Source organism: Cucurbita moschata, unplaced genomic scaffold (genome assembly GCF_002738365.1).
Source record: "Cucurbita moschata cultivar Rifu unplaced genomic scaffold, Cmos_1.0 Cmo_Scf00027, whole genome shotgun sequence".
NCBI lineage: Eukaryota > Viridiplantae > Streptophyta > Magnoliopsida > Cucurbitales > Cucurbitaceae > Cucurbita > Cucurbita moschata.
In genome coordinates this window covers 2,513,648-2,539,234 of record NW_019268543.1, presented here as the reverse complement: position 1 = coordinate 2,539,234, position 25,587 = coordinate 2,513,648, and the positions used below count along the sequence as shown (strand labels likewise).

Here is a 25,587-nt window from a genome sequence, read left to right as displayed (position 1 = left end):
TTTTTTTTTTTTTTTTTTTTTTTTTTTTTTTTTTTTTTTTTTTTTTTTTTTTTTTTTTTTGCTTCTCTCTCTCGTATGCTGTTGTTTGTGTTAGCATTCTTCTTAATGAGTACCATCCATTGCAACAGTCCTATTTGAGTCTACTTTTTCCCTCTACGACGTACTAATAACTAAATTGCATTACAGGATCATAGTTCTTTAGGAGCTTAGGCAGACAATGGTAGAGCTGTAGACTAAGCTGAACAGTATAGATTTTTTAGACAACTGGTATTGATTGGATTTACGTAGCTGATGAAGGAGAACGATTTTGAATCTATGAGAACTCACATTGGTTGGAATCTATGAGATCTCACGTTGGTTGGGGAGAGAAACGAAACATTCTTTAAAAATGTGTGAAAACCTCTCCCTAATAAATGCGTTTTAAAATTGTGAGGTTGACAGCAATACGTAATAGACCAAAGCCGGATAATATCTACTAGCGGTAGGTTGGACTGTTATAGAATCTTCAAATATCTTTAGTTGTGGCTCTGCTTATTGATAGAGTCATTAATATTACAATTTTGTCACTACTAGGAAAAGTACTGTGAATAGGTATCTCGTCAATGTCATTTTTTAGCTATCCCTTTTGCTCGTCAAACCACCCAACAATTGCTAGAGCAAATTTGAGGGTGTATTGTAGTAAGATTTATACTCAAGATATTACCTCCATTGGAAACTTTAACTTTGTTGGTCTCTGCCATTGTAATTATTCCTCACTTGAATAAGGAGTACGTGTTCATGATTGTAACCATCTGAGACCAGTACTAGTAGATATTGTCCGCTATGATTCGTTATGTATTGTCGTCAGCTTTATAGTTTTAAAAAGAGCCTGCTGGAGAGAAGTTTTCACACCCTTATAAGAAATGTTTTGGTTTCCTCTCCAATCGATGTGAGATCTCACAATAATCTTAAAAGTTCACTTAATAATTTCATGTCAATCTTGCCAACGAGCTGCTCAAGCCTAGATCGTTTTCTGGCTTAGATATTATGTTATACATTGATGAATTCATATGGGACATGGCTAGGTCCAGTAGGTTTGTATTCAAATCGTAATAATTTGAGGAAAATATTTGAAAACAAATATATTTAACTTCTGATGAGAGATTAAAATGTTTTACATCTTGTTATATGTCTTAATTAAATGAGTTATATTTGGGTCATTTTGTCCGTTGTTTAGAGTTTTATTATGTATTTGAACATTTTTTTTAATTATTATAACGGTTTAAACATTTTTGCAAGTTCCAATTGTTTCAAAATTTTGTCTTAAATTATTTCGATTTCAAAGTACAATTTAATTTCAATATGGTCCTGATACATCGTAAATAATTCTTAAGTTAACTTTTGTTCACCTAAAAAATCTGTGAAGCTATAAACTTTAACGTCATCAACTAACACAACCAAACATCTACATAAGGGAATTTGATAGTTTGAAGAATTCTTTCACAAAATAATTTATCCTAAAAAATCGGTGATATTTAAAATAATTCTCTAAATTTTTAATTTTGTGTCTAGTAAATTTTTTAATTTTAAAAAAATATCTAAGAGTCTGATAGATCAACGTTCTCCAATTTATATGGATTTTTTTAAAATTTTTTTTTGTTATTCACAAAGCAGATATAAAATTGAAATTTAAATATTAATTAATTTTTAAAACTGAAAAACTCAAAATACAATTTTATAATTAAAATGGTAATTTAAGCTAAATAAGAAAAAGCCGGAAGGGGAAGAGGAGCGCGAGCGCGAGCGCGTTGAGACAGGTCATAGACGATCCTTTCCAAAGTGCTCTGTGCGCAGTGCGCACCGCTTTCGTTATCTTTTGGTTCGGTCCACCCACCCTCCCTCCCTCCATCGCCATTAACCCTCAATTTCCTTCTTTCAATTCGATTCCATTTATTTTCTTTTCAATTCTTCGAACGAATTCGCCTCCCCAGATACTAATTCCCTCACGAGATCCTTCCTCTTCCCCGCTTCTTCCATGGTAGCTGCTCGATCTTGTTTCTGATCATTAAAATCCTCTTATCTCTCTGTTTCTGTGAGTTTCGTCCTCCTTCGCCCTTTTGATTCAACTTTTCTTGCTCCATTTCTCTGTTTCTGTGATTATGAGGACCGGGTTCTGGGTGATGGGGATTGTTGTCTTGGCCATCATGTTGGAGAGCCAAGCGTCTTCCGCCCACTCGGTTAGGGTTTCGCATTCAGGTCCCTCTTGTCCTGTTGAATCTTTTTTGGATACGATCTTCTCTTCTAGGGATTGGAACTCGAATTGCCCCTTTCACGGTGAAGATGGGCACTTTGAATTTATTGGTGTTTCTGAGGTAACTAATTTCTTTTTTTCCTTCTCTGTTTCTTTCACTAATCTGAACGAACTTGTATGTAGTTAAGATCATCATCTGGTGGAGGGTTTCTTCCAACTCACTCTCTTGGATTTGGTTTTGACGTGTTGTTTCGTTTTGGTCTGAGTTCTTTTAAAAAAATTATGGTCGAATTGAGCTTTTAAAAACGATTTACACAGAAATTCTGCCTTTGTTAGTCAAGTTTGATGCTATTAGTTTGTTTTCGGAGCATGCAACTAAATAAAGCTCAGAAGAAGACGATGGAACCTAAGCATTTTTGCTTCTGGAGTTCTGAGTTCGTTCCTGATCTTTTTCTTGGTTCTAATTGTGAGAACTGGGAATTGTGTTCTTCACATAGAATTTGGAAAAGGCTGGAGTTTTGAGTTTAATCTTGATGCATACTGGATGGTTAGAGGCAGGTTGTTATAATTGTCAGGATGATAACTTAGCTATTTATTTTTGCTATGATCAAGGGAGATGAAGCCTTGTTACAAATGGCAATGAATATGGTTCATAAAAACCGTTACGACTACATCGCAGTACTCTTCTATGCATCTTGGTGCCCGTTCTCCAAGTCTTTTAGGCCGAGATTTTCAATACTATCCACTTTATATCCTTCTATCCCGCATTTTGCAATCCAAGACTCAGCTATCAGGCCAAGGTTTCATATTAAACTTTCACCTTTTCAAATTTGCGTTGTATGATCGTGTTTTTTTTACTTATCTGAACATAACCCATATTTTCTTGCAGCATACTCTCTAAGTATGGGGTTCATGGTTTTCCTACACTTTTCCTTTTAAATTTGACAATGCGTGCTCGGTACTATGGTTCCCGAACTCTCCCTTCTCTTGTTGGATTCTATAATGATGTTACTGGTAAGGTTTCTTTTTGCTGCCTCTAAATTTTGCTTCCAATGAGATAGTTACTTATTTTGAATTCATAGAAACTCAAATTGTGCAGTCTCGTGCTAAGTTGTCTGCATCTTTTTCTTAACAGACTACATTTTATATAGAAACAATTAAATTGCTCAAAGTTGCTGATTTTCTTTATGTCAATTAAAATATGTTGAATCTTGGTTTTTGGACATGTTATCCTTGACGTACCGATTTATAATAAAATTTGCTTTTACTAATCGTGTGATAGATATTTTTCAGAAGGTCTTGTGGTGGTTTTGAGGCCCCTCTGATATTGGATGAATCGAATAAGCTTTAATAAGTAGCTGGTGACCCCCACACATGGGGCAAGTAGTTGGAAATATTAATTTTGCATCAATATGCAGAATTGTATTTTTATTATCCGATTTTTGTATCCAGTCTTAGCTTTAATTGAAGATTTGACGAATAGTCTTAATTGCAACTGGACCCAGGTTGTTAAGTTTCTATTATTTGATATTATTGGTTGTGGTTTACTTGTTTATAGGCATTCAGTCTGCATCACTGGATCAAATATCACCAGATATAATCGGACAAGTGAGGAATGAGGAGAAGCATGACGATAACAATGAGCAGGAAAATTGCCCATTCTCGTGGGCAAGGTCTCCAGAAAATTTACTTCGGGAAGAGATGTACTTGGCTCTGGCTACTTCATTTGTGCTTTTGAGATTGATATATATCTTCTTTCCAACCCTTTTAGTCTACGCTCGAGACGTTTGGCAAAGGCATGTTAGGAACCTAAGATTTGGAACCTTGTGGGAACGACCTTTGACGTGCCTGAAAGGAGCAATTCAGTTATTCAGTCATTTCAAGGATCCTTGCAAGAGAAGCAATTTGCAAGGAGGGGCCATGAATGCCAGGATATGGGCCAAGTCTTTTGCCACAGTTTCAATAGGTGATGCAAGCTCTTAGTAGCCACCAGGCGTGCCAGTGAAAATGTCGTCGTCGGTGTGCATCAAATCCCTTAATGGATGGTTCTGTGGTGAACTGCAGAAAAGGCAGCCTCGAGTAGTTTTTGGATTCAACATAATGGGAACAAAGGTAAAAACATGGACACGCTTCCTAATCCATTATCTTTTGTTGTGGAATTTAGTTCAAAATTTGCTACGCATCTCTGCATATATGATGTCTGTCTGAACCCAATTTGTGCATAGTAACCAACAGACTCCTCCGCCCCCTTGTGTGTAACTTCTTGCAAATGCCACAACCACCCATGGTAGGTTCTGAAGGCAGTGTTCATTCGATCCTTTTGAACTCCTCACTGGAGGGTTGTTGTGCCCCAAAAAACATCCCCTTATGTTTGTATATCATCGTTCAGCGAATCCTACCCCTTCCCATGTTCTCAATTGTCATCGGTTTTGGCAACTGAATGTTGTGAAGTGAGATAGTAATTTCATTTGAAGGTCTCAAAATCTCTGTACTCTTGTAATGTTAAGTTGTAATCAGCAACTTTGTTCTATGAGAAACTATTGTTTACCAGCTTTCAGTTCTTCCCATGGCTGGCTTCTTTATGCTCTGCTCTTTGGCCGTCTATGGATTGCCATTTATGTTATTTTTCTCCTTTGAGCTTTCTCAGACCGTAGACAAGTTAGATCAAATTGGACAACCTTTTGAAAGGCATAGCAGCAGTTCCCCCTATGTCATTTCAGGGTTGGAACCAATATCGTAGTAGCTTTTGCGTAGGCCAGCCATTTTGAGGTTAGACAACAAATTTAGTAGCAATAGCAAAAACACATAACGAAGCATCAACGAGAACATATAACTCGTATCGTATCTTGCAAAATTACAAAATCCCAAATGACTGATGTTTGCGTAAAACGAGAATTGTATGGGTACCATGGCAAAGATCGCTTAGTTTTGTTCATCTTTGGCGCAAGAGCGTCCAATCAATGAGCTATTATGCACTCTTTCAAAGGTGGCTGCTTCTAAGCAAACCTCCTGAGTGTCTCTGCACTCGCAAACCTCTTGAGTGTCTCTGCACTCCTACCTCCTTTATCACTGAGCAATCATTTAGGGGTCTTAATTGGTGATTTGGGTTGTTTCTATCTCAACGATTAGCTAGTGATCCATGTTGTTTCCATCTCAACGATGAAGCTTATCTCCCATCCTACCTCCTTTATCTCTGAGCGATCATTTAGGGGTCTTAGCTGGTGATCTGGGTTGTTTCCATCTCAATCCATGTTGTTTCCATCTCAACAATGAAGTTTATCTCCCATTATCTCACTGGCTCACCTTGACCCATGTTATTTAAAGTAATGCTACTTAAAATTTTAATATTGGTCGTTAGAAATATGGAAGAAACTCGTATAAAACTAAAATAATATTTTAGTAATTATTAGTTTTATAATTTGAAATTAAAAGGACTATATTGTTATATCTAGAAATTTGAAGGACTAAATTGTGAAGGATAAATTATTAATTTGAATAAAAAGAAAAAGTGAGCTGAAAAGTATTTAACCTCGGGAGAAGTATTTGGACTTTTTCTTTTATTTTTAGTTTCGTTTTTCAACACCGACCCGGTTGACGTCACAGTCCCCCACACGGACCGTCACCAACGCCTTTGTCTTTTGGTCTCATTGCCTCCCATCACGCGGCTGACCCAACGGTGCCGCAATCCGACGGCTCTCCTCCTCCATCACGAGAATCAAGAGCCTTCACCAAATCCCAAACCCAATCCTCGCCGTCCACAACCCCCAGGATTCTCCACTACACTCCATCCACGAACTACAGTATATCAGGAAGCGGTTGTGTGGGAGGAAGAACGGGAAGAATCAAAAGCAAACCAGCCTCAATCGCATTTTTCGGATCGAGAAGTTCGTCAGAGCTCCGGCGATGGAGACGGAGAGGGAGAAGCTTGTTTACTTGGCCAGACTTGCGGAACAAGCAGAGAGATATGATGGTGCGTTACGTAAACCATTTTTATCCTGCTTTTATCGAGTTTTAATTCTCCTTTTTGTGGATTCGTGATGCGGTTTTGTTGATCTGGATAGTTCGCACGGTTAGGGTTTTGTTTATGATTTGAAACTTATCGGCGAACTTCTGTGATCGCTGTTTTAGTGTTAGAAACTTGAAACTACTTCGTGAAGGTTTTGGAGTATCGCACTTCAGTTTACGAAGATAGAGCGAAGCGTTTCGTGTATATGCGGTGAATCGGCCGCTCTGTTTCTGTTAACATCCTTCTGTAATAGATGATATGAGACGTTCGAAAATTGTTTGGGTTGAATACGAACTGGACAGTATTATTGTATTTTGTTTGGTTTGACACATAATTTCTTCTGGTTTTGTCTCAGAAATGGTGGAAATGATGAAGAGCGTGGCGAAGTTGGACGTAGAACTTACTGTGGAGGAGAGAAACCTGGTCTCTGTGGGATATAAGAACGTTATTGGGGCAAGAAGAGCCTCATGGCGTATTCTTTCTTCTATTGAACAAAAGGAGGAAGGAAAGAAGAATGAGGCTAATGTGAAGAGGGTCAAGGAGTACAGGCAGAGGGTTGAAGATGAACTGGCGAGAATTTGCCAGGACATCTTATCAGTTGTTGACAAGCATCTCATTCCATCTTCATCCTCTGGCGAATCCAATGTTTTCTACTATAAGATGTGAGGATCATCATCATCTGCTTCTGTTTGTTTCCCTTAGTTTAGTTCTTCAGCTAGTTTTAAAATGGCATGAACTGGTAATGTTCTATTGAACATTGTTATACATTTTATTGAGTTTCTCTGCAACATTTACCTCATTTTTGAAATGAAGACGATGGCTTGATCTGCTATTTAGCAAGACATTATGTATCCCTCAATTTTCGTGAGTTTGCAGTCTGCATTGAGTATGTTTTATGCATTGAGTGATTTCCTGTACTTTTTTTCAAATGCAGGAAAGGGGATTATAATCGATACTTAGCGGAGTTTAAATCTGGCCAAGAACGCGAAGAAGCTGCAGACCAGTCGATGAAGGCTTATGAGGTAAGGTCAATTCTTTTTTGTTTCATGAAGCCTCTATATTTCGTTTCCATTTTCATCTGTCTCTCTTTTTCTGTCTTTTTTTCTCTTCAACTTTCCTATGTTTATTGTCAGATTAGTAATCGAAGTTTTAATTTCTGATGCAGTCTGCCTCAAGCATTGCAAGCTCTGATCTTCCTCCAACACATCCAATCAGACTTGGCTTGGCGCTTAACTATTCTGTTTTCTACTATGAGATATTAAATTCCCCAGAGAGGTTGATTTTACTGATTTTACCTCTGAACTTCTCTGTTTTCTACTACAATATGCTGTTATCTCACCATCTCCAATATTATTATTGCTTGACAGGGCATGCCACCTTGCTAAACAAGCTTTTGATGATGCCATAGCTGAGCTTGATGGCCTCAATGAAGAATCCTACAAGGATAGTACCCTCATCATGCAATTGCTGAGGGATAATCTCACGTTATGGACCTCAGATCTCCCAGAAGAGGGAGGTAGATTTCCATGAATCCTTCTTTCCTGTCCTTACCTACAATCGAGCTTCATTTGTTCTATATCGATAATTGAAACGGGCTTTTAAGTTACACGTCTCAGTATAAATATATATTAGTCATAACTTTCTTAAAAGAATCACCTGAGGTTGGGGATTGTCGTGGTATATTTCATGAGAACTGTTTACAAGAACAATTTTTGTTTAATTTACGATATGTCCTGTCCACTAGCATCAGCTTCGATATATTGAGCTAGTACCCGAAATGTATTTCATTTAGATACAAATTAGATTTAGTCTAATATAATCAGTGCTTGGGAGCTATTAAAAATTACCATGATTTAAATGGAATTTCTTCTGGAAACTTTGTTCAAACTTTATCGACCTTTAGTGCTTTTGTTTAGTATTTTTAAGAAACTCTGATACTAATTTTTTGTCTCAGTCCATGCGTGTTCAAGTTGGCACTTGAGCATTGTGCAGGCATTGGCTATGAATAAAATTTTTGTATACGTTTGCAACCTAACCTTCTATTATAATTACCGCAGGCGAGCAATCTAAAGCTGCTGATGAACCTTGAGCAGAGGCACGATATTCGAACTCTTCGGTTAGTCGGGGACATCTGCTTTAAGTACTTGGAACAATTATTTACCACCTATATATTTGCAGCTAATTACTGTTGGCATGGTTCTAGGAGGCAGGGCATATAGCTGTGCCACTTTTCTTGCTTATTATTAGTAGTGTACTAGAACAGTAATCTGTTATCACTTTGAACCATTAGCTTTAAAAATTAAGTGAATCTGTTTAGTTTGAGAAATACTATCTACTTGATTGACTGATTACCTGGTTGCAATATTGTGCTTTAATATCTTTATATGTTCTCACAATCTTTTCTGGTTCATAGAAAGACTTTTGGAATAGAATGGGCTCATACTATAGAACTCATGGTCTATTTTTGATGCTGGCCTTTGATCCAGTAGTCATCGGATGGAATTGTTCCATACATGAACGGTGGGGGGTTTTCCCACCTCGATTGGAGAGAGAAACGAAGCATTTCTTGTAAGGACGTGAAAACCTCTCCCTAACAGACGTGTTTTTAAAATTGTGAGGCTGATGGCGACATGTAATGGGAAAGAGTGTACATATCTGCTAGCGGTGGGCTTGAGTTGTTACAAATGGTATCGGAGCTGGACATTAGACGGTGTGCCAGCGAGAACATTGAGTCTCCAAGAGAGGTGGATTGTAAGATCTCACATCGGTTGGAAAGAGAAACAAAACATTCTTTATAAGGGTGTGAAAACCTTTCCCTGATAGATAGGTTCTAGAATCATGAGGTTGACGGTGATACATACGAGTCAAAGTAAACAATATCTGTTAGCGGGGGAGCCTGAGCGGTTATGGGTTTAATGCTCCACCATGTGAAACAGAAACATCTTTTGCACTTCCATTTTCACTCTCATCGATAAGCAATAAAGAAATACTTTTAACTTCCAGGACATCTGAAACCAGTGGCACAGATTTTTGGTTATTAGCACATGGTTAAAGATTTCCAAGTCTGGAACTCCTTGGAAAATCGTGGCAAAATGGAAAATGCCAAAAGAATAAACCCTTTTAAGAAACTTAGTTGTTTAATATGGGCGAGATAATAACTTCTCTAATTGTCAGCAGGTTCAAAATTTCTCCGCTTGTTTGTCGTACTATAAACGATCATTAGACCACTCCAGCTTTTGATGTTGTTCGAGTGTGTTTTCCTTGATGATGTTGTTTGTGAGCTTGAAGTGCCCAGGGGAGGCTAAGAATAAAGCAGGAAAGAAACCAAATGGTTGAGAAACTCCTTGGGCTCCTCTGAGTTGAAGGCATGGCCTGCATTCTTGACAATCACAAGCGTAGCATTGTCCCCCAAATGCCTACTCCAAAGAGTGGCAAACACATTCATGATTTGGCTCTAAACTCAACAATATTTGATGTATCCTTTGCTTTGCTTTAGGGAGTTGGAGTACTCACCGTTTCAATCTGTGACCCAATTCTAATGGAAATACTTCATCATGTTCTCCCCACAGTATCATCGTCCGCTGCAAACAAGTTGAACTTTCAAGTTTTTAAGTTTCAAGTCTTTAAGTTCAAGGTGTTTGAAAAATGTTAAATATAAATTTGATTCTCCGTTCGATGATGCTTCAAATTTTCAAAAACCTATTAGACATAAAATTGTAAGACACAAAATTGAAAGCACAAGAATCTAATAAACATTTTTTAAAGTTTATGGACTTATTAGACTTTTTTTTTTTTTTTTAAGTCTGACACAAACTTGACCGTCTAAAGACGGTTTAAAAGTGGCTTACTTGACTCAGAGTATAAAACAACTCTACTTTTCGAACTTTCTCGAGTTCATATAAAATAAACAATCAAATATAATCGTATCGAGTTCTCTTAAAATAAACGATCAAATGTAATCGTAATTGAAGAGAATGAAGGGTAATGACCTGGTGAATCTTGGGAAGGTCTGAAAGCTTTCTTCCTTTGGGGATAGTTCGAATCAGCTCTCTCTTTTCATCAATATGGTCCAAACACATTGACTACCACAAAGCTCAAAGATAAAACTAATCAAATTAACATAAAAATGAGATTGTTACTTACAAAACTATAAGTTTATAAAGTATGATTTCGCATAGCTTAAAATTCAAGCCTTACCTCAATGAAATCATTGAGCAAACAAGAAGGCATCAGCCGCATCGGCGGTGGCCGGAAAAACGAGTAACCCACCAACTGTTTAAGCTTCTCAGGCTTTTGGGGCACCAAAATGGCTATGGCCTCCTCCAAATCAGACACTCTCAACAACCCATCTTTGAAATCCTTCTCTTCCACACAAACCCCAGCGCAACAAATCACCACTTTTTCCACCATATCAGGGCACAGCGCCGCCATGCTATACCCAACAAACCCCCCATAGCTGAGCCCCACCAAGCTGAGCTTCCCCACCGAGTTAGCCTCCATAACTCGGATTAGACACTGAGCTTGAAACCACTCTGTTCTGTCGGGGTTTGTGGAGAAGGAGTCGCCAAAGAAGATCAAATCAGGCACGTAGAGATTGAAATGAGGGACAAGGGTAGCAATGGAATCCCCCCATTGCCAAAGTGCATTAGCCCCAATTCCATGGATTAGCAGCAGATTGGGCTTGGAGTGAAGTGGGTTCTTGGGGACCCAGCAATGGACTGTGGTGCCGTCGTTGAGATCTGTAATGGTGGATCGGAGGCCGCATTTGGTGAAGCGATGGCGATGGTACCAATTCTTGGTCTCTGTGATGCTGAAGAAGAAACACCTTGTCATTTGAGGAACATCAAAAACAAAAATCAGAATCAGAATCAGAATCCAAATCCAATCAATGAAGACTCAGATTCAAGAACCCAGAAGTGTTTCAACGTGATAAGCATGTTCTGAATGGATCGAATAGTTATTGAGATAACTTCATTTAATGTTTTTTCTGTGGAAATTGGAATAGGAGAAGTTGATATTGATGGCTATGAAGGAGTGGGTGAGAGGGTCTGTAAATGGTGAGCCATTCGTTTAGGGAATTTTTTCCAGTTGTAATTTGTAAAGAGATAACTTCCAAGGCGACCCATCTACTTTGGTGGTGGCAAAGGATCCTCCATTGGAACTCCAGACCTGTCTCAATCATTGAGAAGACAAACAAATCAGCATAAAAGCATGTGCTCATTTTGTATTGGTTCGACTTTGTATTTTTTATATGACTATTTTGTCCTTTGATAAATTACTATATTATAACGAGATCAAAGTTACGAGTTTAACTAGAAAAAAAAATGAAGAGACCAAAATGATTCTTTTTAAAGTATAGAGATGAAAAAGAATTTTTTGAAAGTTTAGAGAGTAAGCTATACGAAAGTTTAAAAGGTACAAACAAAATTAGATGTAAATAAATTTAGATGTAAATAAATATGAATAGGCCAAAATAATATTTAAACCACAAATTATTTATTCGTAGATAATTTAGAAGCTTTGGATTTTCCTCTGATCTAGGGAGATCATTGTGTGGTTTTGTGCTATAAGAGCTTCTCCCAAGTTGAGACCTATGGATCAGGATGATATTGTTGTCTACTAACATCACTAGTTGGTGTTTGTGTTTCGACTAGGACTACACTACCAAGTTATGGTTCTCTTGAGCCATTAGAGAAACAATCTCTGGTTACGTTGGGAGTTAAAACCCTTTCCTGACTCGACGTCGAGACTCGGGAGAGATGCCTTCTCCCAACGCTAGCCACCCGCTACCATGAGCTACACCATATGAGGGCAACATAGGTTATCCTAACAGCCAGTTGAAGCTGAGCTTTGGGAGATTTGAATAGAACTACCTGTCTCATAATAGATCATGTTCTTGTTCAGATTATCGGCTACAACGGCCACATCGAACCCCAGCAAAATCTTCAAAATAAACTGGGGCCTAAATGGAATAATGTTGCAAGAATTACATCTTCATATGATGCATGATGTGGTCAAAACGATTGCATGCTAATTCTATAGCAGGTAATGGTCACCTAACACTAAAATACTATGTAGTAAGAAAATTCTTGACTTAAAATTACACAGATTTGGCACATTAAAATCCAGTGTAGTATGAAGCTCTTTTAATCTTGCTTGCCGTTCTTGCAGCGTGGTGTTTCACAGGGGGGTGGGGGCACACCAAAAACCCAATCAAGAACGTTCAAATACTTGGATCGAAATACCGCCCGTTCCTGAGCATAGCAGTGCATTATAATGGAGGTTGATAAGCTGAAAACTATCACATCCGCTCGCTTGAAATTCAACGATTGTGGTAAGTATCCCAAATCTGTCATGCAGCTGAAGAAGCTCTCGATACCTCTTGCAAGGCAATAGAGTGAGATTTCAATCCTCCTGCTCTTCTTCTCAATGGCCAGAGCCAAACCCGTTAAGAACTGCTCAAAAAGCATGATTTTTTTTCAGACCTTAGCAAATGCTCTTGCTCTACCTAAAATTAATTGTAAAGAATGGTTGAAGCTATACCGTTGCCACTGCAACCAATGGAACGTTTATTTTCTGGAAAGTCCTTGCGGTCAGGCATGTCCATATCCTGAAAAGTAGGTGGAAAACTTGATGTATTAGAGCTAGAGGCTAATGTGTTTATCTGAACTCATAATAACTCCCAAAAAGTGAAACTTTGAAGTGGCTTGAAAATCTTTTTGAGAGGCCAAAGGGAAAAGTTAAGGCTTTTAATTGCGGAATCAAGAACCTCCAAGCTCGTCTAATATTGATATACTATCCGGTATGGAGTTTTGCAATCACAAAGAGAACGAACAATATAGTTTATAGTTTCAGCTTTCGATCTATAGAACACTTCACAGCCTACTCGTAGTTTATGCTTCAGGATACAGTTTTCGGATAGCCAAAGGTAAATTTATGAACACAACTATGTTTTGTTCCCTGCCAATCTATGAAAACATACCAACTAAATAAAAACAATTCCCATCACCATGGTTTATGCTTGAAATTATTTCTTTTCACAAAATTAATATGCATCGAAACCTTTTCAGCAAATATTTGAAGATTCCATACAGCAACACCAGCCAGCTTTTCTCTTTGAAAATAATGATACAAATTATTATATCCTATCCATTAAATTAATATTTTGAGAGACTTTTATCAAGTCTTAAAGCGAAACGAGAAGTTTCACAGAAAAAGTGGAAGAAAATAGTAACGACAAGAATAGAAGCCAATTCACTAGAATATAGGGGGGAGAGATACTAACCAAGCAGACGCACAATATACAGAAAGGAACAGACTTGATCTAGCAGTTCCAAGAAGCCCCCTTGCTAAAATTTCGTATGGCCTGCACAAAAGATTATCCATCGGAATCATGGAACTTCAGAAATACAAAATAACGGTTGGAAAAAGGCAGCCAGAAAAGTCATCTCAATAAGTAAATATTCCGTAACAATCTTCCAGGGCAAGATTATATCCGCCAAACAGTGAGGTAATCTAATTAGTTGTTCAACTATGAATGAATCAAACAACCATATAAGCCAGGAACTGTATCCTGCATGTTTGAATGTTCAATGTGAAACCCAATAAAACGTTTTACCACCGAAAGGTTTGTATCAGTAAATTTTCATTCTTCTTGAATATTATTTGCGACAAAGGTGTAAAAAGAGTCGGGAAAAAAAACCCTCATTTGCTCATGAAATAAAATCATATGAAGGCACTCGAGTAACTAGTGAGTTTAACTCCATATCCTGGAAATTATTAAGTGGCCTATTTATGACATAATCGGTAATCTAGTCAATCTTTCAACCAGACCAAGCGGTGGAAATATAAAACCTAACTTGAAATCATTACTTCTAATTCTAAACTGAACCAACACATTTCACAATATGAATAAATCAACTGATATTCAAATTGAAATATTACCTATTCATGAGACCTTGACGATGAACTATTAGGGCTGGGATAAGATATACAGGGAGATAAACCGGCAACGCTCTTTTATATCCTTCAATGATAAAGGAAAGAAAATGGCCACCACATGATTGATTTCCATGTATAATCTGTATTAAGAAAATGAAGAATTCTCAAAGACTAAAAATATTAAAATCGAAAGATAATTGCAGATAGTTGAGGTAAACTCTCAAAAGCACATTTCACTTTTCTAAGCAGGACGCTTGATAATCATTTCATGCTGCAGATATCTAGTTATCATCACAATTGGCTCCTACAATTTGCGAGATCACAAAATGAACTAGATAAATTCTATGCAATGCCTTGGTACAAGCCTCCAAGTGGACCGATTTATAACATAATCTTTGTTTTCTCGAAATATTAGCCTCCGCCCACCCCAAGAATTTACACATTAAGTGCTAACATCTTTCGTGCAACACATAAGGAACAACTAATTTTACTTTCAAAAAACAAAGAATTTCTTCTCTTTTTTTTTCTTGATGAACAGAGATCAACACAAAATAGATAAATATATACCGTGCATGGAGTCTTCATTCCCGGATCTAGTTTGACGTGAGCACCCTTAGTCTGGTAGTACTTTTCTATCGCATTAAATTTATTAGAAGGCATGCCTAATATAAAGCTCTTTAAACCTTCCAAGATTACAGTATCCTTTCCACCATGAGTATTGAGAAAGGACCTAAACGATGGTGGTAAGCTATCTTGCTTTAACACATAAGCAGACCTGAAAATGATTCCCCTAATTAACTCCCTGCTATTATAATCAGTAATCACTTCTTATAGATACTAAAAGAAATAGCACAAAATAGCTTCATATACCAGCATATAGTAGAAAAGTACCGAATGTTTCATCTGGGTGATAAAGAAATGACTAAAATATTTCATCTAGTTGTTGGCCAGAACTTCTGGTTTGTGAACCTTTAATTAGATTAGAATTCCAAGAAAGCTTATTACGCTTTCAGCTGCATTCAATCCAAAAATTCATTTTGTTCGACTGTTACATTATTAGTACATAATTATGACAATACAAGTCATTCACTGGTTTTCCACCTTCTTGCTTGCGTTTGCTTAAGTGTACTAAGGATCAGGTGTTGTGATTTGTGGGCTAGAAGCTAAATTAATGATTCAGACACTACGATCATGTAGGAAAACATGCAACGGGATGAGTAAAGCTTAAAACGGGAAATTGACAATATTATAGAACACTCTAGACCTATTTCATTTGAATTAGCAGCGAATTATGGTACGGCAGAAACATTTCTTACAAGATTTGCGAAGAGGAGAGGCACATGAGGAAGATGTCACCATATGACCATGTGAGAGGCTTACAAATATGCCCGAGCCGCTTGCTTTCAATCCCACAGCGCGATGCCAAGACCGCAGCACGCATAAAAATGTAGATAGCCAAGGTCTTATGTTGCGTATTTAATCCAGTCAGAAGCATCGATGGCCCAGCTAATGCTCCCGCTACTAGAGCCCTCCATCTTGCAGTCCTGAACTACAAGACAACACTAAAACAATCAAAAGGATAACAAAAATATAATCAAGAAACAGATAAGATTTAGGATTACAAGATCAGAATAGAAAAGAGTATACCTCCGGTGGCCTGCCAGATTGCCTATGATCTCATCGATGGAAACGAATGTACCAGCAAAGGTTCCAAGAAAGAGGCCGTATCTCAAAGTCTCCTTCAAAGCCATGGAAATCGCATCTCGATTCGTAATCACTCCTTTCTTCCTAAACCAAACATAATCCAGTAACATACTTGTTTACAGCAAAAATAAAGGCACGGTAGCACGCAGATGAACTTCACAACCAATTTTCAAACAACCATACCCGAGGGAGGCCAAGGCCTTTCTCCGCTTCAATCCAGCGAGGACAGAGAAGAGAGAGAGTCCACCTTTGAGACCAGCTCCGATTGTGAAGCCTTTAGCAGAAGCAACAAGGATCCGCCATAGCTTTCCCGACTCACTCAACCGCGTCGAATCAGACCATAGAGAAGAGGAAGAGCACGAAAACACCGGCAAAGAAGATAAATCCGCTGAACCACAGCCACAATGATCACAATAAGAATCACTGGATTTACAGTTGCCAACTGCTCTGACATCCCCATTCTCTTTAGCAAGACATGCACATCCGCCGTCGGCAACGAAGCATCCGACGGCAGACGGCGACATGATGGCCCCTGAAGCGGAGGCTAGGACTCGCCCCCTCTCTGCGACCGTGAATCGATTGGGCAGAGGAAGTGAGATCCCAAATGCAGCCGGAAGGAATTGGCGGATAAAACAGAGCAGCTTTGTGCTTAGTTCTTAAGCATGAATTATCGTTGAATCCCAATGAGTTTGCGACTCTCAACCCATTTTTCACTTTTTCCTCTCTTTTTCTTCTTCTTCTTCGCTTTCTCTATTTATTATGCGTTTAAATGGAGGGAAAATAATGGCATAATTCACCAATAATTTAAATCTGTATTAATAAAAATAACTCCAAATATTTTAAAACTTTATTTCACTAATATTCTTTAAATTTTTAAAAAGTTTAAAAATATCATTTTGGATCCATATTATATTTAAAAAATACTATTATAAGAAAAAAATAAATTTATAGACCTAAATGCTTAATTAATCATTTCCAAGTTTTTTAATTTTTTTTAAAATATAGATTCAAGGGAATTTTATTTTCTTTTTAAGTCTGTGTAACATTGTGATTCTTGTTCAAAAAACGAATGGAAGGCATTTGAGTTATTGGCTCGGCCAATCTGACAGCATTCATGAATCGTTTGTTCAATTGTCTTGAAGACACGGTTTGTATCACAGTGAAATTAAAGTAATACTATGATTCTTACTCAAAAAAACAGATCGAAAGCTTTTGAGTTATTGACTTGATCAACTCGACCACATTCATGAGTCGCTGAACTATCTGAGAACCGGTTGCAAAATGGTACTCATTCTAGTTGTCTGGACTTGCATTTGAAGCTGCCTCCTGATTACTTCAAATGACTATGTCACTGCTTCAGCACAAGCTCTAATCGGTCCCAACTCCAGTTTGGTGGATGTATGATAGCATCGGACAAAAACCCGCCGTTAGCAATATGAGGTGTCATGGTTATTTTTGTCCAAAGCGTGTTGTCTATGATCGTACAGTCGTTGCATGTCAAACCCTTTGTGTTGTTTCTTTTTATGTTCTCTAAGTGTATGATGTTTCGGTGCAATCATGTCTACGTCTGGTATACATGAAATGCCTCACAATGTACTCTAGGGCGATGCGACTAGTCGTCAATTATTTCTATTCGGAGTCATATATATCTAAGTTGTTGTATTGCCTTCTTTGCTTGCTAACTCATAACATAAAATCTCTCTGACCCTGTTTTCCAAAACTTTTTTCTTAAAGCAATGTCATAGGTCTGGGTATACGTCGGCCGGTAGAAGGTGACACGATTTCGCGTTGGCTGACTCATTCAGTGGTAAGAGTGAGTGCCACACAATTGCTTGCAAACCGTCTCGTAAGAGTGCGATTATGACACGAGGCTTCTTCCACCACCACAAAACTTCAAATAACACAGGTTGATCTCGACGACAGAACGTAGCATCTTGGGTTCAATACTCGAAGTTCAATCAGTTTTGTTATTTCAATTGTGGAGGCCACCCCTTACGTCAATTGAGAAAAGTGCCCAACTCCCTAGGAGACGGGTTAGGGTGTTCCACTAGCTGGAATACACCCTATTGAGTCAATGGAGTCAAACCCGAGCTACACGAGAAATCTTTCGTACATTTATTTAACATGCACTAAGCCTACTTCAAATGGGACGAAAAATATCCGTTATAATAGGAAAAGAAGCTATAGATACTATTGATACAATGTTCAAAAGGACGTGACAATGACTTAAAACGAAAAATCGGACCTAATCATTACCACACTCGTTTCAAATCTGAACAATGTGAAGTTGTTGAAAGGTAGATACAATATTTATCAGCTCACGTGATTTTCGTTTATTGTTAACCAAATTTAATTATTTCTAAAATTAAAACCTACCCCAATTCATATATTAATTCTTCAACTGCCCTCTTTTTCTTTAATTTCATTTATTTTAAAACTTTAATTTTGTGGTCAGGGTTTCACCACATTTAATATTTTATTTTTCTAATTAAATATTTTCTTCCCTTATAGTTTTTCATCATTAATTGTATCCAAATATAGCTTTTTTTTCTTTTAAATGTCGAGCGCTCTCGCTGCCCACCTACCTATCTATTCGTGCTCGTAACCTGATCGAAAGCTAATAAATACATGTCCATCTCGAATAGTCCGTAAATTATTTAGTAATTTTTTTCTACTGTTGATGACGTTTGAGCTCTATGTTTCATGTTTTACATTTTAACCGTGTATTAAACATTTTTAATCTCGTTATAAACAACATTTCAATATTTATAACAAATTAAACACAAATTAAGCATGTTTTGTTTTCTTCTAATTTAATAATAATACAATTATTACTTTAATTACCAAGAAAGGTGACGCCGGCGCTTGAGTATCGCCGGTGGAGTTTGCTCCGGCGGCGAGTTCATGAATTTGCAGTTAGGACACTCCGGTGAAGATTTACTCAGCATTACCAATAAGTGGCATTTAATGCAAACGGCCGCCACCATCACAGCGGATGACCCGTTGTTTACGGCTCGACGCCCTCCTTGAGTTGTTTGATTATTATTGTTCTTGTCGAGCGATTCGCAAGTCAGGTTGAGTTCGAGGTCCAAACTCGTGTCGTTGTCGTCTTCTTCCTCTTCCCCCTCGTCTTTATCGAGCTTATCTCTAGGATCTTTCCATGTTTTTTTTTGAGTTGTCGTATTGTAGAAGTGTATCTTTCCCGACTAAGGAAGAAACGAAATCATCGCTAAACTCAAAAACTAAGGCTCGTTTTGAAATTTGAAAGGGGTTTTTAAGGAAAAAGAAAATACCTGAATGTCGAGGCATCTTTGCCAATCGGAAGGCAACGGAGTTTCGAGGTGAAGCTCGATATCGAACATGGAGTTTAGCAATGTCGGTGGTGTCGACGTTGGCTCTTCCCACTTCCTCTTCTTAGCTAAATCATTTAGAGAAGTGTGGGATTGGAAGGGAACCATGGCTCCAAATTTAATGGCTGTTTTCTTGAGTGTTTGAGATGGGTTGATTATATAGAAGAAGTTTGGGGGTTAAAGACTGCAGGTGAGGATCTTAAATAGGGTGGAAACTTCTCTCCCTCGAGCTCCGATAAAACCTTGCCCCAAAGTGTGTTACAGGTGGCTGCAGGAATGCGACTAGTTGTCAATTCTTTCTATCCGAGTTATATGTTATCAATATCGTTGTTGTTACTTATTGCTTGCTAGCTTAAAACGTTGTTTTCAGGCGTGTTTTAAAATCCTTGAAGGGAAAGCTTGAAGAGAATAATATCTGTTAGCGATGGGTTTGAGCTGTTACAAATGGTATCAGAGCTAGACACTGAGCGATGTGCTAGCGAGGACGCTCGGCCTCCAAGAGGGGTGAATTGTGAGATCCCACATTGGTTGGAGAGGAAAACGAAACATTATTATAAGGATGTAGAAACATCTCCCTAACAGACGTGTTTTAAAACCTCACGGGGAAGCCCTGGAAGGGAAAACCTAAAGGGAATAATATTTGCAAGTAATGGGCTTGGGCTGTTACAAATGGTATTAGAGCTAGACACTGAGCGGTGTGTTGGCGAGGACACTGGGCCTCCAAGAGGGGTGAATTGTGAGATCTCACATTGGTTGAAGAGGAAAACGAAGCATTCCTTACAAAGACGTGAAAACCCCTCCCCACAAACGCGTTTTAAAATGAGATGCCCTAGAAGGGAAAGTCCAAAAGAACGATATCTACTGATGGTGAGTTCGGGCGGTTAAAAAGAAATAATTTGATGGCAGTTTTGAGTTCGATAACAGTACAAAAGTGATATCGTTGTTGATTAAATTAGACAACGATATCAATATAATGACATGTTTTGTCTTTCTTCTATTGATCATAATAACTAATTTATTTTTCCCATTTATTCCTATAAAGCATGCATTTTTCTCCAATTGCCCTTCATTGGTCCCAAAATGTCCAGTTTTTGAGTGACAATAATGTGCATTATTGTTTAGTATAATGTTTTTGAACCCAACAAGGGGCAGCTGCCCTTAATCTTCATTTCCCAAGAACAGGCAAAGGTGCTTTAAGTTACACAGTTGATAACCCAACCAAAAAAAACCAGACAGACAATAAATTAAGGTTTCTCTAGATATGGTTGTAATTCATCAAAGGTTGTAATTACTCCGTTACCTTAAAAAACCATGTAGATATATGGGTGTTTGCCTGATTTGTGACATTGGGTAACAGTCCAAGTTCACCGCCAGTCGATATTGTCCTATTTGAACTTTTCCTTTGGATTTCCACGCTTAATGCTTTGTTCTCCCCTCCAATGAACGTGGGATCTTACAATCCACCCCCGTGGGGCCCATCGTGCTTACTGGCACATTGTCCGGTGTCTAGCTCTGATACCATTTGTAACTGCCCAAACCCACTGCTAGTAGATATTGTCCGTTTTGACCCGTTACGTATTGCTATTAGTCTCACGGTTTTGAAACACGTTTGCTAATAATAGATTTTCACATTCTTATAAGGAATGTTTCGTTCTCCTCTCTGACTAATTTGGAATCTCACACATTCACGAGCATATAACATGTAGTCTTTTACACATGTCTACCCTATCAAGCAATGCACATAAACATAACGCTTTTGAGGCCGATAATTGTGGATGAGAATCGAACCAATTATAAAAGTCAAATTTGTGGCCTTAAGACTTCTCTCGCCTTGTCAATTTGAACATTAACTTAGTAGATAAGATGTTAATTATCATTTCAAAGATCAACGGTTTGATTTTTTATCCGAACTCAAAAAATGAAGAGAAATTAACTTTCTGTACCTAGAGATGTCCAAGGCCCCGATCCCAAACATTTACATACGAAAATGGTGAATAATTCTCCTCGTGAAACTCGATCCCCACAAATTCCTTCGAGATCTGCGTGACGATAAATGAGAATTTTTACGAGAATAAGTAATAAATTAGGGGTTTTAACCGTCTCCACCTTAGATATCTATATTTTTACCCTCGTTCGTCTAAAAAATATATTTAATCAACATGAGTATAGTTCAATTTACATATGAAAATGGTAAATAATTCTCCTCGTGAGACTCGATCTCCATAAATTCCTTCTAGATCTACATGAAAATAAATGAGAAATTTTACGAGAATGGACAATAAAATAGGAGCTTTAACCGTCTCCACCCTTAGATATCTATACTTTTACGCTCATTCGTCTAAAAAACATATTTAATCAACATGAGTATAGTTCAATTTACATATGAAAATGGTGAATAATTCTCCTCGTGAGACTCGATTCCCACAAATTTCTTCTAGATCTACGTGAAAATAAATGAGAAATTTTACAAGAATGGACAATAAAATAGAAGCTTTCACCGTCTCCACCCCTTAAATACTCTACTTTTACCCTCATTCGTTTAAAAAAGATATTTAATCAACATGAGTATAGTTCAACCGTAATGGAACGAAAGTTTACCTGCCTTCATTAATTGACCTTGAATTCACTTAAATGCAGAATTGAAGGACTGACATTGAAATTGAATCAACTCTTCTTCTCTTCAACATCTTCCCTTCCTCACTCTCATCAAACCACCAGCTTTCTCTCTGTTTAATGCTCTCAACCCATCTCACCCTCTCTTCCATAACTCAATTCTCTTCTACACGTAATCTCTGCGACCTACTCGACCAAAATGGCGACGACGACGATGAAAATTCGATATCCAGAGAGCGCGTTTATTGCTTTACGTGAAGATCGAGGTTGCTCGGATTTATGATCGACATTATTTAGCATGTGTGTGGGCAGAGAAAATGAGTTTAAATGGTTTCAATGATATAAGGGTTAATAAATTGTCAATCGAGGTTATAAATACGAGGGAGTTGGAGATAAGACGGTAGGTGTCATAGTTAGTATATATATATATATATAAATGTTAATTTTAGCATAACTCAAATAATTGAAATTTTCATTGATTATTATAAGAGGTAAGGGTAAAAGAGACATTACACACAAATAATTAAAATACATTAATATTATTATATTTATTTGGAAAAACTTGGTGAGTGGAGTGGTGAAATGGGCCGAGCTGACTCTCGGCCCAGTTTCGCTACACTTCATAAATGGGCTGCCTTCAGGTTTAAATTAGGAAAATTGCGGTATTTTCATTTTTCTATAATGATTTTAATATAAATTACAAATTACAAATATATTTATATAAAATATTTATCATTAATTTTAGTCTTATATTTTTCTAATATTATTTAATTTTTGTTAAATTATTTTCGGTAGGGTGAACAAAAAGATGGATCCTAGAACATCATTTCCCGCTCCTCAAAATATTCCGAAGTTTGTTCCTCCTTTCGTAGTTCTCCAGGTGCAACATTTTAACTGAGCTCGGGAGTAATGCAATTCTTCAAGTGCAGCATTTTAACCGAGCTCGGGGGTAATTCAGTTATCCAAGTGCAGTATTTTAACCGAGATTTCAAGACTCGATAGCGTAGAGAATGAGCGAGGAGCCATCATTTTTAACCATTGTTTTTTAAAACAAGGGTCGTTTATCTATTATAGATAAAATTAGGGACCTTCCATGAAATATACACAAAATTGTTAGAATCTCTTGTTCCATCAGAGACCTAGTTGAGCTTGAGCCCTGAATCCGCCGCTGCTGCTCGCCACTCTCTCCATAGCTGAATCCATTAGTTGCAGAGAGAAATGTCGCACTTCGGAAGATCCGGTCCTCCCGACATCAGAGATACCTACTCGCTTCTCGTCCTCAACATCACTTTCCGTATTTTCGACCCCTAATTCTTCTCTTATCCACTTTCTTTACCTTCAACCTCATCTCTTCCTCTCTGTTTTTTCTGTAATTTCTTGTCCCTTTTTTGTTTTCCAGGAACCACCGCCGATGATCTTTACCCCCTTTTCGATAAGTATGGAAAGGTCGTCGATGTCTTCATCCCCAGAGACCGCAGGTATCTTTCTACCTCTCTCTCTCGCCCGCGCGCGCGTTTAATCTTATTTTTATCATTTTTTTTATGAATTAGAGTGTGTGATTGGTTGGTGGTGATTGCTGTTAGGACTGGGGATTCCCGAGGATTTGCGTTTGTTCGATATAAGTATGCGGATGAAGCACAGAAGGCAATTGACAAGCTTGACGGTCAGCTTCAGTTCGACGAAAATTCACATTAGCTTGAGCTTTTTCAATTTGAATTTGCTGCTGTTTTTATGCGAGATCAATTTGGGTTTCTCCTTTGCAATCTAGGACGAATGTTGGATGGCAGAGAAATTATGGTTCAATTCGCTAAGTACGGTCCCAATGCCGAGAAAATGTGAGTTTACGGAACGATTTTGTATGTAATTTGTCATACTCCACGTCCATGGCTACGAAGTATGCTTTGATTGATTCCTGAGTTTTGGTTGTTATCAGTCGCAAGGGGAAGGTGATGGAGTCATCATCCAAGGCAAGGGGCAGGTCAAGGAGTCGCAGTCCACGTCCAAGGTGAGAGTCCTTGTCTAAATGCATCTGAACTCGTATCAGAGCTCTGGTGAAGAATTTTATATTTTCTCGAGGTAATTACCCTCATTTATTTGTGAATCAAAACAAAAATTCAATCATTTAGAGTGAGAGGTAATGCAGTCTTCTCTGGTTATGGATGCAATTTTCTTGACTTACATCCGTTCTTTGAGATCACACATTGGTTGGGGAGGAGAACGAAACACTCTTTACAAGGGTGTGGAAACCTCTCCCTAACAAACCTATTCTAAAAACCTTGAGGAGAAGACCGAAAGGGAAAATCCAAAGAGGACAATATCTGCTTGCAGTGGGATTGGGCTGTTACACGTTCTCTGTTTTAGTAGAATTGGTGTGTATGGTTAGAGGTAGAACTAGCTATGCGTGTTAATTTAGTTAAGGGTAAACTTTAACATAAGGACATGATTTCTTGATAAAGACAGGCATTTTGCAAAATAGGCAAACGCAAACTATAAGGATATGATTTGTAATTACTCCTTTATTTAACGTCTGATGCATGGAATGCTGCAATCTCAGTGTTCTATAGTGTATGTTGCATTTTGCAATTAGGCAATTCTAGAAAGTCTTTATCGTGTATGTTCACTTCTGGCCTCGCCTCTTTATTTCACCTACCTAAGTTTAGTGGTAATACATCGTCGGTCATTAGTCTCTTGAATCCATGTCATAGATTCTGTGGATTGTAGAGAAGATATAAACAGAAAGAGCTGAAAGTAAGCTGCTTTTGAATGTTTTAGACTGGTAGATTACAGTCTTTCCTGAACTAGTTTGATGTGTGAATGGGCGCGAGATGGTGGATATCAAATGGGCATTCTAAGCTTGAAGAAATATATTGAAAATCACGTAGTTATTTGCTTTTGTTATTTTTTTTCATTCTTTTTTGAGGTGTCACCAATCATTCTATGAAGCTACCTTAGATTTGTTATGAACTTGTATTTGATTAACTACTGGTGTTGACAAAATCTTATGGGATAAGGAACGGATGGTTAATAAGGCTTCACTTAAATGGAAGTTCTTACCCTTTTAGGCAATTGATTGTAGTCTCATTGTTGCTATTCTACCTTTCTCATATGGTTCCAAAAACATTTCAGGCACCGCGATGACTATAGGGATAGAGATTATAGGAGAAGAAGTCGCAGTAGAAGCCGTGAGAGACATGATCGTGATAGACCCCACAGAAGTGAGAGAGAACGCTATCGTAGCAGGAGTCGTAGTGCTAGTCCTGATCGTATTAAAGATCGTCTGCGGGGAAGAGATGATGTTGAACGGCGTAGTGCTAGCCACTCTGATAGAAGGTACACATACATTCTTAATTTTATTACTCTTTTGTGGGATATTGTCATAAGGCCTTGGTCATGGCATTGGTACTAGCTAGGAAGCACAAACATTTCGTTTTAGGCAAAATGTCCATGTCAGACATGGATGCATCTGGACACGCTACGGCCACATGTCCAACATGCTAAAAAATGTATGGACATGGATGGACGCGCCTTTGAAAAATATTTGACTTAAGATTAGGAGAAAACGAGAGAGAGAGAGAGAGAGAGAGATCTTCTTATAGGATGAATCTTTATATATTGATCAATCCTAAAGTATTTGGATGACAACTTCTTCCTCTAGTCATAGCCAACCAAATTTTTCTATATCTTCTTATAGGATGAATCTTTACTTGTTTTTTTTTTTTTTTTTTTTTTTTTTTTTTTTTAAA

General features: G+C 37.9%; 8 protein-coding genes across 15 annotated transcripts in view; 5 read left to right on the top strand and 3 right to left on the bottom strand.

The window, feature by feature from the left end:
* LOC111462590 (methyl-CpG-binding domain-containing protein 8-like) overlaps window positions 1-331 on the top strand; it is a 5,151-nt gene extending 4,820 nt beyond the window's left edge. Inside the window, exon 2 of the mRNA XM_023106214.1 lies at window positions 187-331. The gene's annotated coding sequence lies outside the window, so the exon portion shown is untranslated. The remainder of the gene's footprint in view (window positions 1-186) is intronic.
* Window positions 332-1,775: 1,444 nt separating this feature from the next.
* Window positions 1,776-4,791, top strand: LOC111462583 (5'-adenylylsulfate reductase-like 4). The gene is made up of 4 exons (XM_023106205.1): window positions 1,776-2,351; window positions 2,843-3,030; window positions 3,120-3,244; window positions 3,789-4,791. The coding sequence occupies exons 1-4, from the start codon at window positions 2,139-2,141 to the stop codon at window positions 4,211-4,213; spliced, it is 951 nt and encodes a 316-aa protein (XP_022961973.1). The 5' UTR covers window positions 1,776-2,138; the 3' UTR covers window positions 4,214-4,791.
* Window positions 4,792-5,901: 1,110 nt separating this feature from the next.
* LOC111462589 (14-3-3 protein 7-like) lies at window positions 5,902-8,596 on the top strand. 2 transcript variants are annotated; one of them, XM_023106213.1, is made up of 6 exons: window positions 5,902-6,200; window positions 6,592-6,898; window positions 7,171-7,258; window positions 7,402-7,511; window positions 7,604-7,752; window positions 8,291-8,586. In XM_023106213.1, exons 1-6 carry the CDS (start codon window positions 6,134-6,136, stop codon window positions 8,323-8,325), a joined length of 756 nt encoding a protein of 251 aa, XP_022961981.1. In that variant the 5' UTR covers window positions 5,902-6,133; the 3' UTR covers window positions 8,326-8,586. The 2 variants fall into 2 exon arrangements, with proteins under 2 accessions (XP_022961981.1, XP_022961980.1); XM_023106212.1 differs by having other exon boundaries at window positions 6,000-6,200; window positions 8,294-8,596.
* Window positions 8,597-9,243: 647 nt separating this feature from the next.
* LOC111462585 (putative aminoacrylate hydrolase RutD) lies at window positions 9,244-11,468 on the bottom strand. The gene is made up of 4 exons (XM_023106207.1): window positions 10,434-11,468; window positions 10,226-10,318; window positions 9,750-9,817; window positions 9,244-9,652 (listed from the first exon to the last, which is right to left on the bottom strand). Exons 1-4 carry the CDS (start codon window positions 11,067-11,069, stop codon window positions 9,538-9,540), a joined length of 912 nt encoding a protein of 303 aa, XP_022961975.1. The 5' UTR covers window positions 11,070-11,468; the 3' UTR covers window positions 9,244-9,537.
* Window positions 11,469-12,092: 624 nt separating this feature from the next.
* On the bottom strand, window positions 12,093-16,519 carry LOC111462580. Of its 5 annotated transcripts, XM_023106197.1 has the most exons (9): window positions 16,442-16,519; window positions 16,065-16,409; window positions 15,825-15,965; window positions 15,494-15,721; window positions 14,745-14,952; window positions 14,181-14,317; window positions 13,522-13,602; window positions 12,780-12,846; window positions 12,093-12,691 (listed from the first exon to the last, which is right to left on the bottom strand). In XM_023106197.1, exons 2-9 carry the CDS (start codon window positions 16,403-16,405, stop codon window positions 12,383-12,385), a joined length of 1,512 nt encoding a protein of 503 aa, XP_022961965.1. In that variant the 5' UTR covers window positions 16,406-16,409; window positions 16,442-16,519; the 3' UTR covers window positions 12,093-12,382. The 5 variants fall into 5 exon arrangements, with proteins under 5 accessions (XP_022961965.1, XP_022961964.1, XP_022961966.1 ...); XM_023106196.1 differs by having other exon boundaries at window positions 16,065-16,453; XM_023106198.1 differs by lacking the exon at window positions 16,442-16,519 and having other exon boundaries at window positions 15,825-15,961; window positions 16,065-16,149.
* Window positions 16,520-16,548: 29 nt separating this feature from the next.
* The window catches only part of LOC111462582, a 15,593-nt gene continuing 6,554 nt past the window's right edge, over window positions 16,549-25,587 (top strand). For both annotated transcript variants that reach the window (XM_023106201.1, XM_023106204.1), the window contains exon 1: window positions 16,549-16,624. In XM_023106201.1, the coding sequence (XP_022961969.1) occupies window positions 16,565-16,624 (60 nt within the window). In that variant the 5' untranslated portion in view covers window positions 16,549-16,564. The remainder of the gene's footprint in view (window positions 16,625-25,587) is intronic.
* LOC111462591 lies at window positions 18,652-19,382 on the bottom strand. Its single transcript, XM_023106215.1, has 2 exons — window positions 19,175-19,382; window positions 18,652-19,087 (listed from the first exon to the last, which is right to left on the bottom strand). Exons 1-2 carry the CDS (start codon window positions 19,337-19,339, stop codon window positions 18,722-18,724), a joined length of 531 nt encoding a protein of 176 aa, XP_022961983.1. The 5' UTR covers window positions 19,340-19,382; the 3' UTR covers window positions 18,652-18,721.
* The window catches only part of LOC111462587 (serine/arginine-rich splicing factor SC35-like), a 4,951-nt gene continuing 2,300 nt past the window's right edge, over window positions 22,937-25,587 (top strand). Inside the window, exons 1-6 of one of the 2 annotated variants that reach the window (XM_023106211.1) lie at window positions 22,937-23,138; window positions 23,244-23,322; window positions 23,428-23,507; window positions 23,613-23,679; window positions 23,778-23,849; window positions 24,971-25,174. In XM_023106211.1, coding sequence (XP_022961979.1) covers window positions 23,063-23,138; window positions 23,244-23,322; window positions 23,428-23,507; window positions 23,613-23,679; window positions 23,778-23,849; window positions 24,971-25,174 — 578 coding nt within the window. In that variant the 5' untranslated portion in view covers window positions 22,937-23,062. The remainder of the gene's footprint in view (window positions 23,139-23,243; window positions 23,323-23,427; window positions 23,508-23,612; window positions 23,680-23,777; window positions 23,850-24,970; window positions 25,175-25,587) is intronic. The other variant, XM_023106210.1, reaches the window with a different exon arrangement.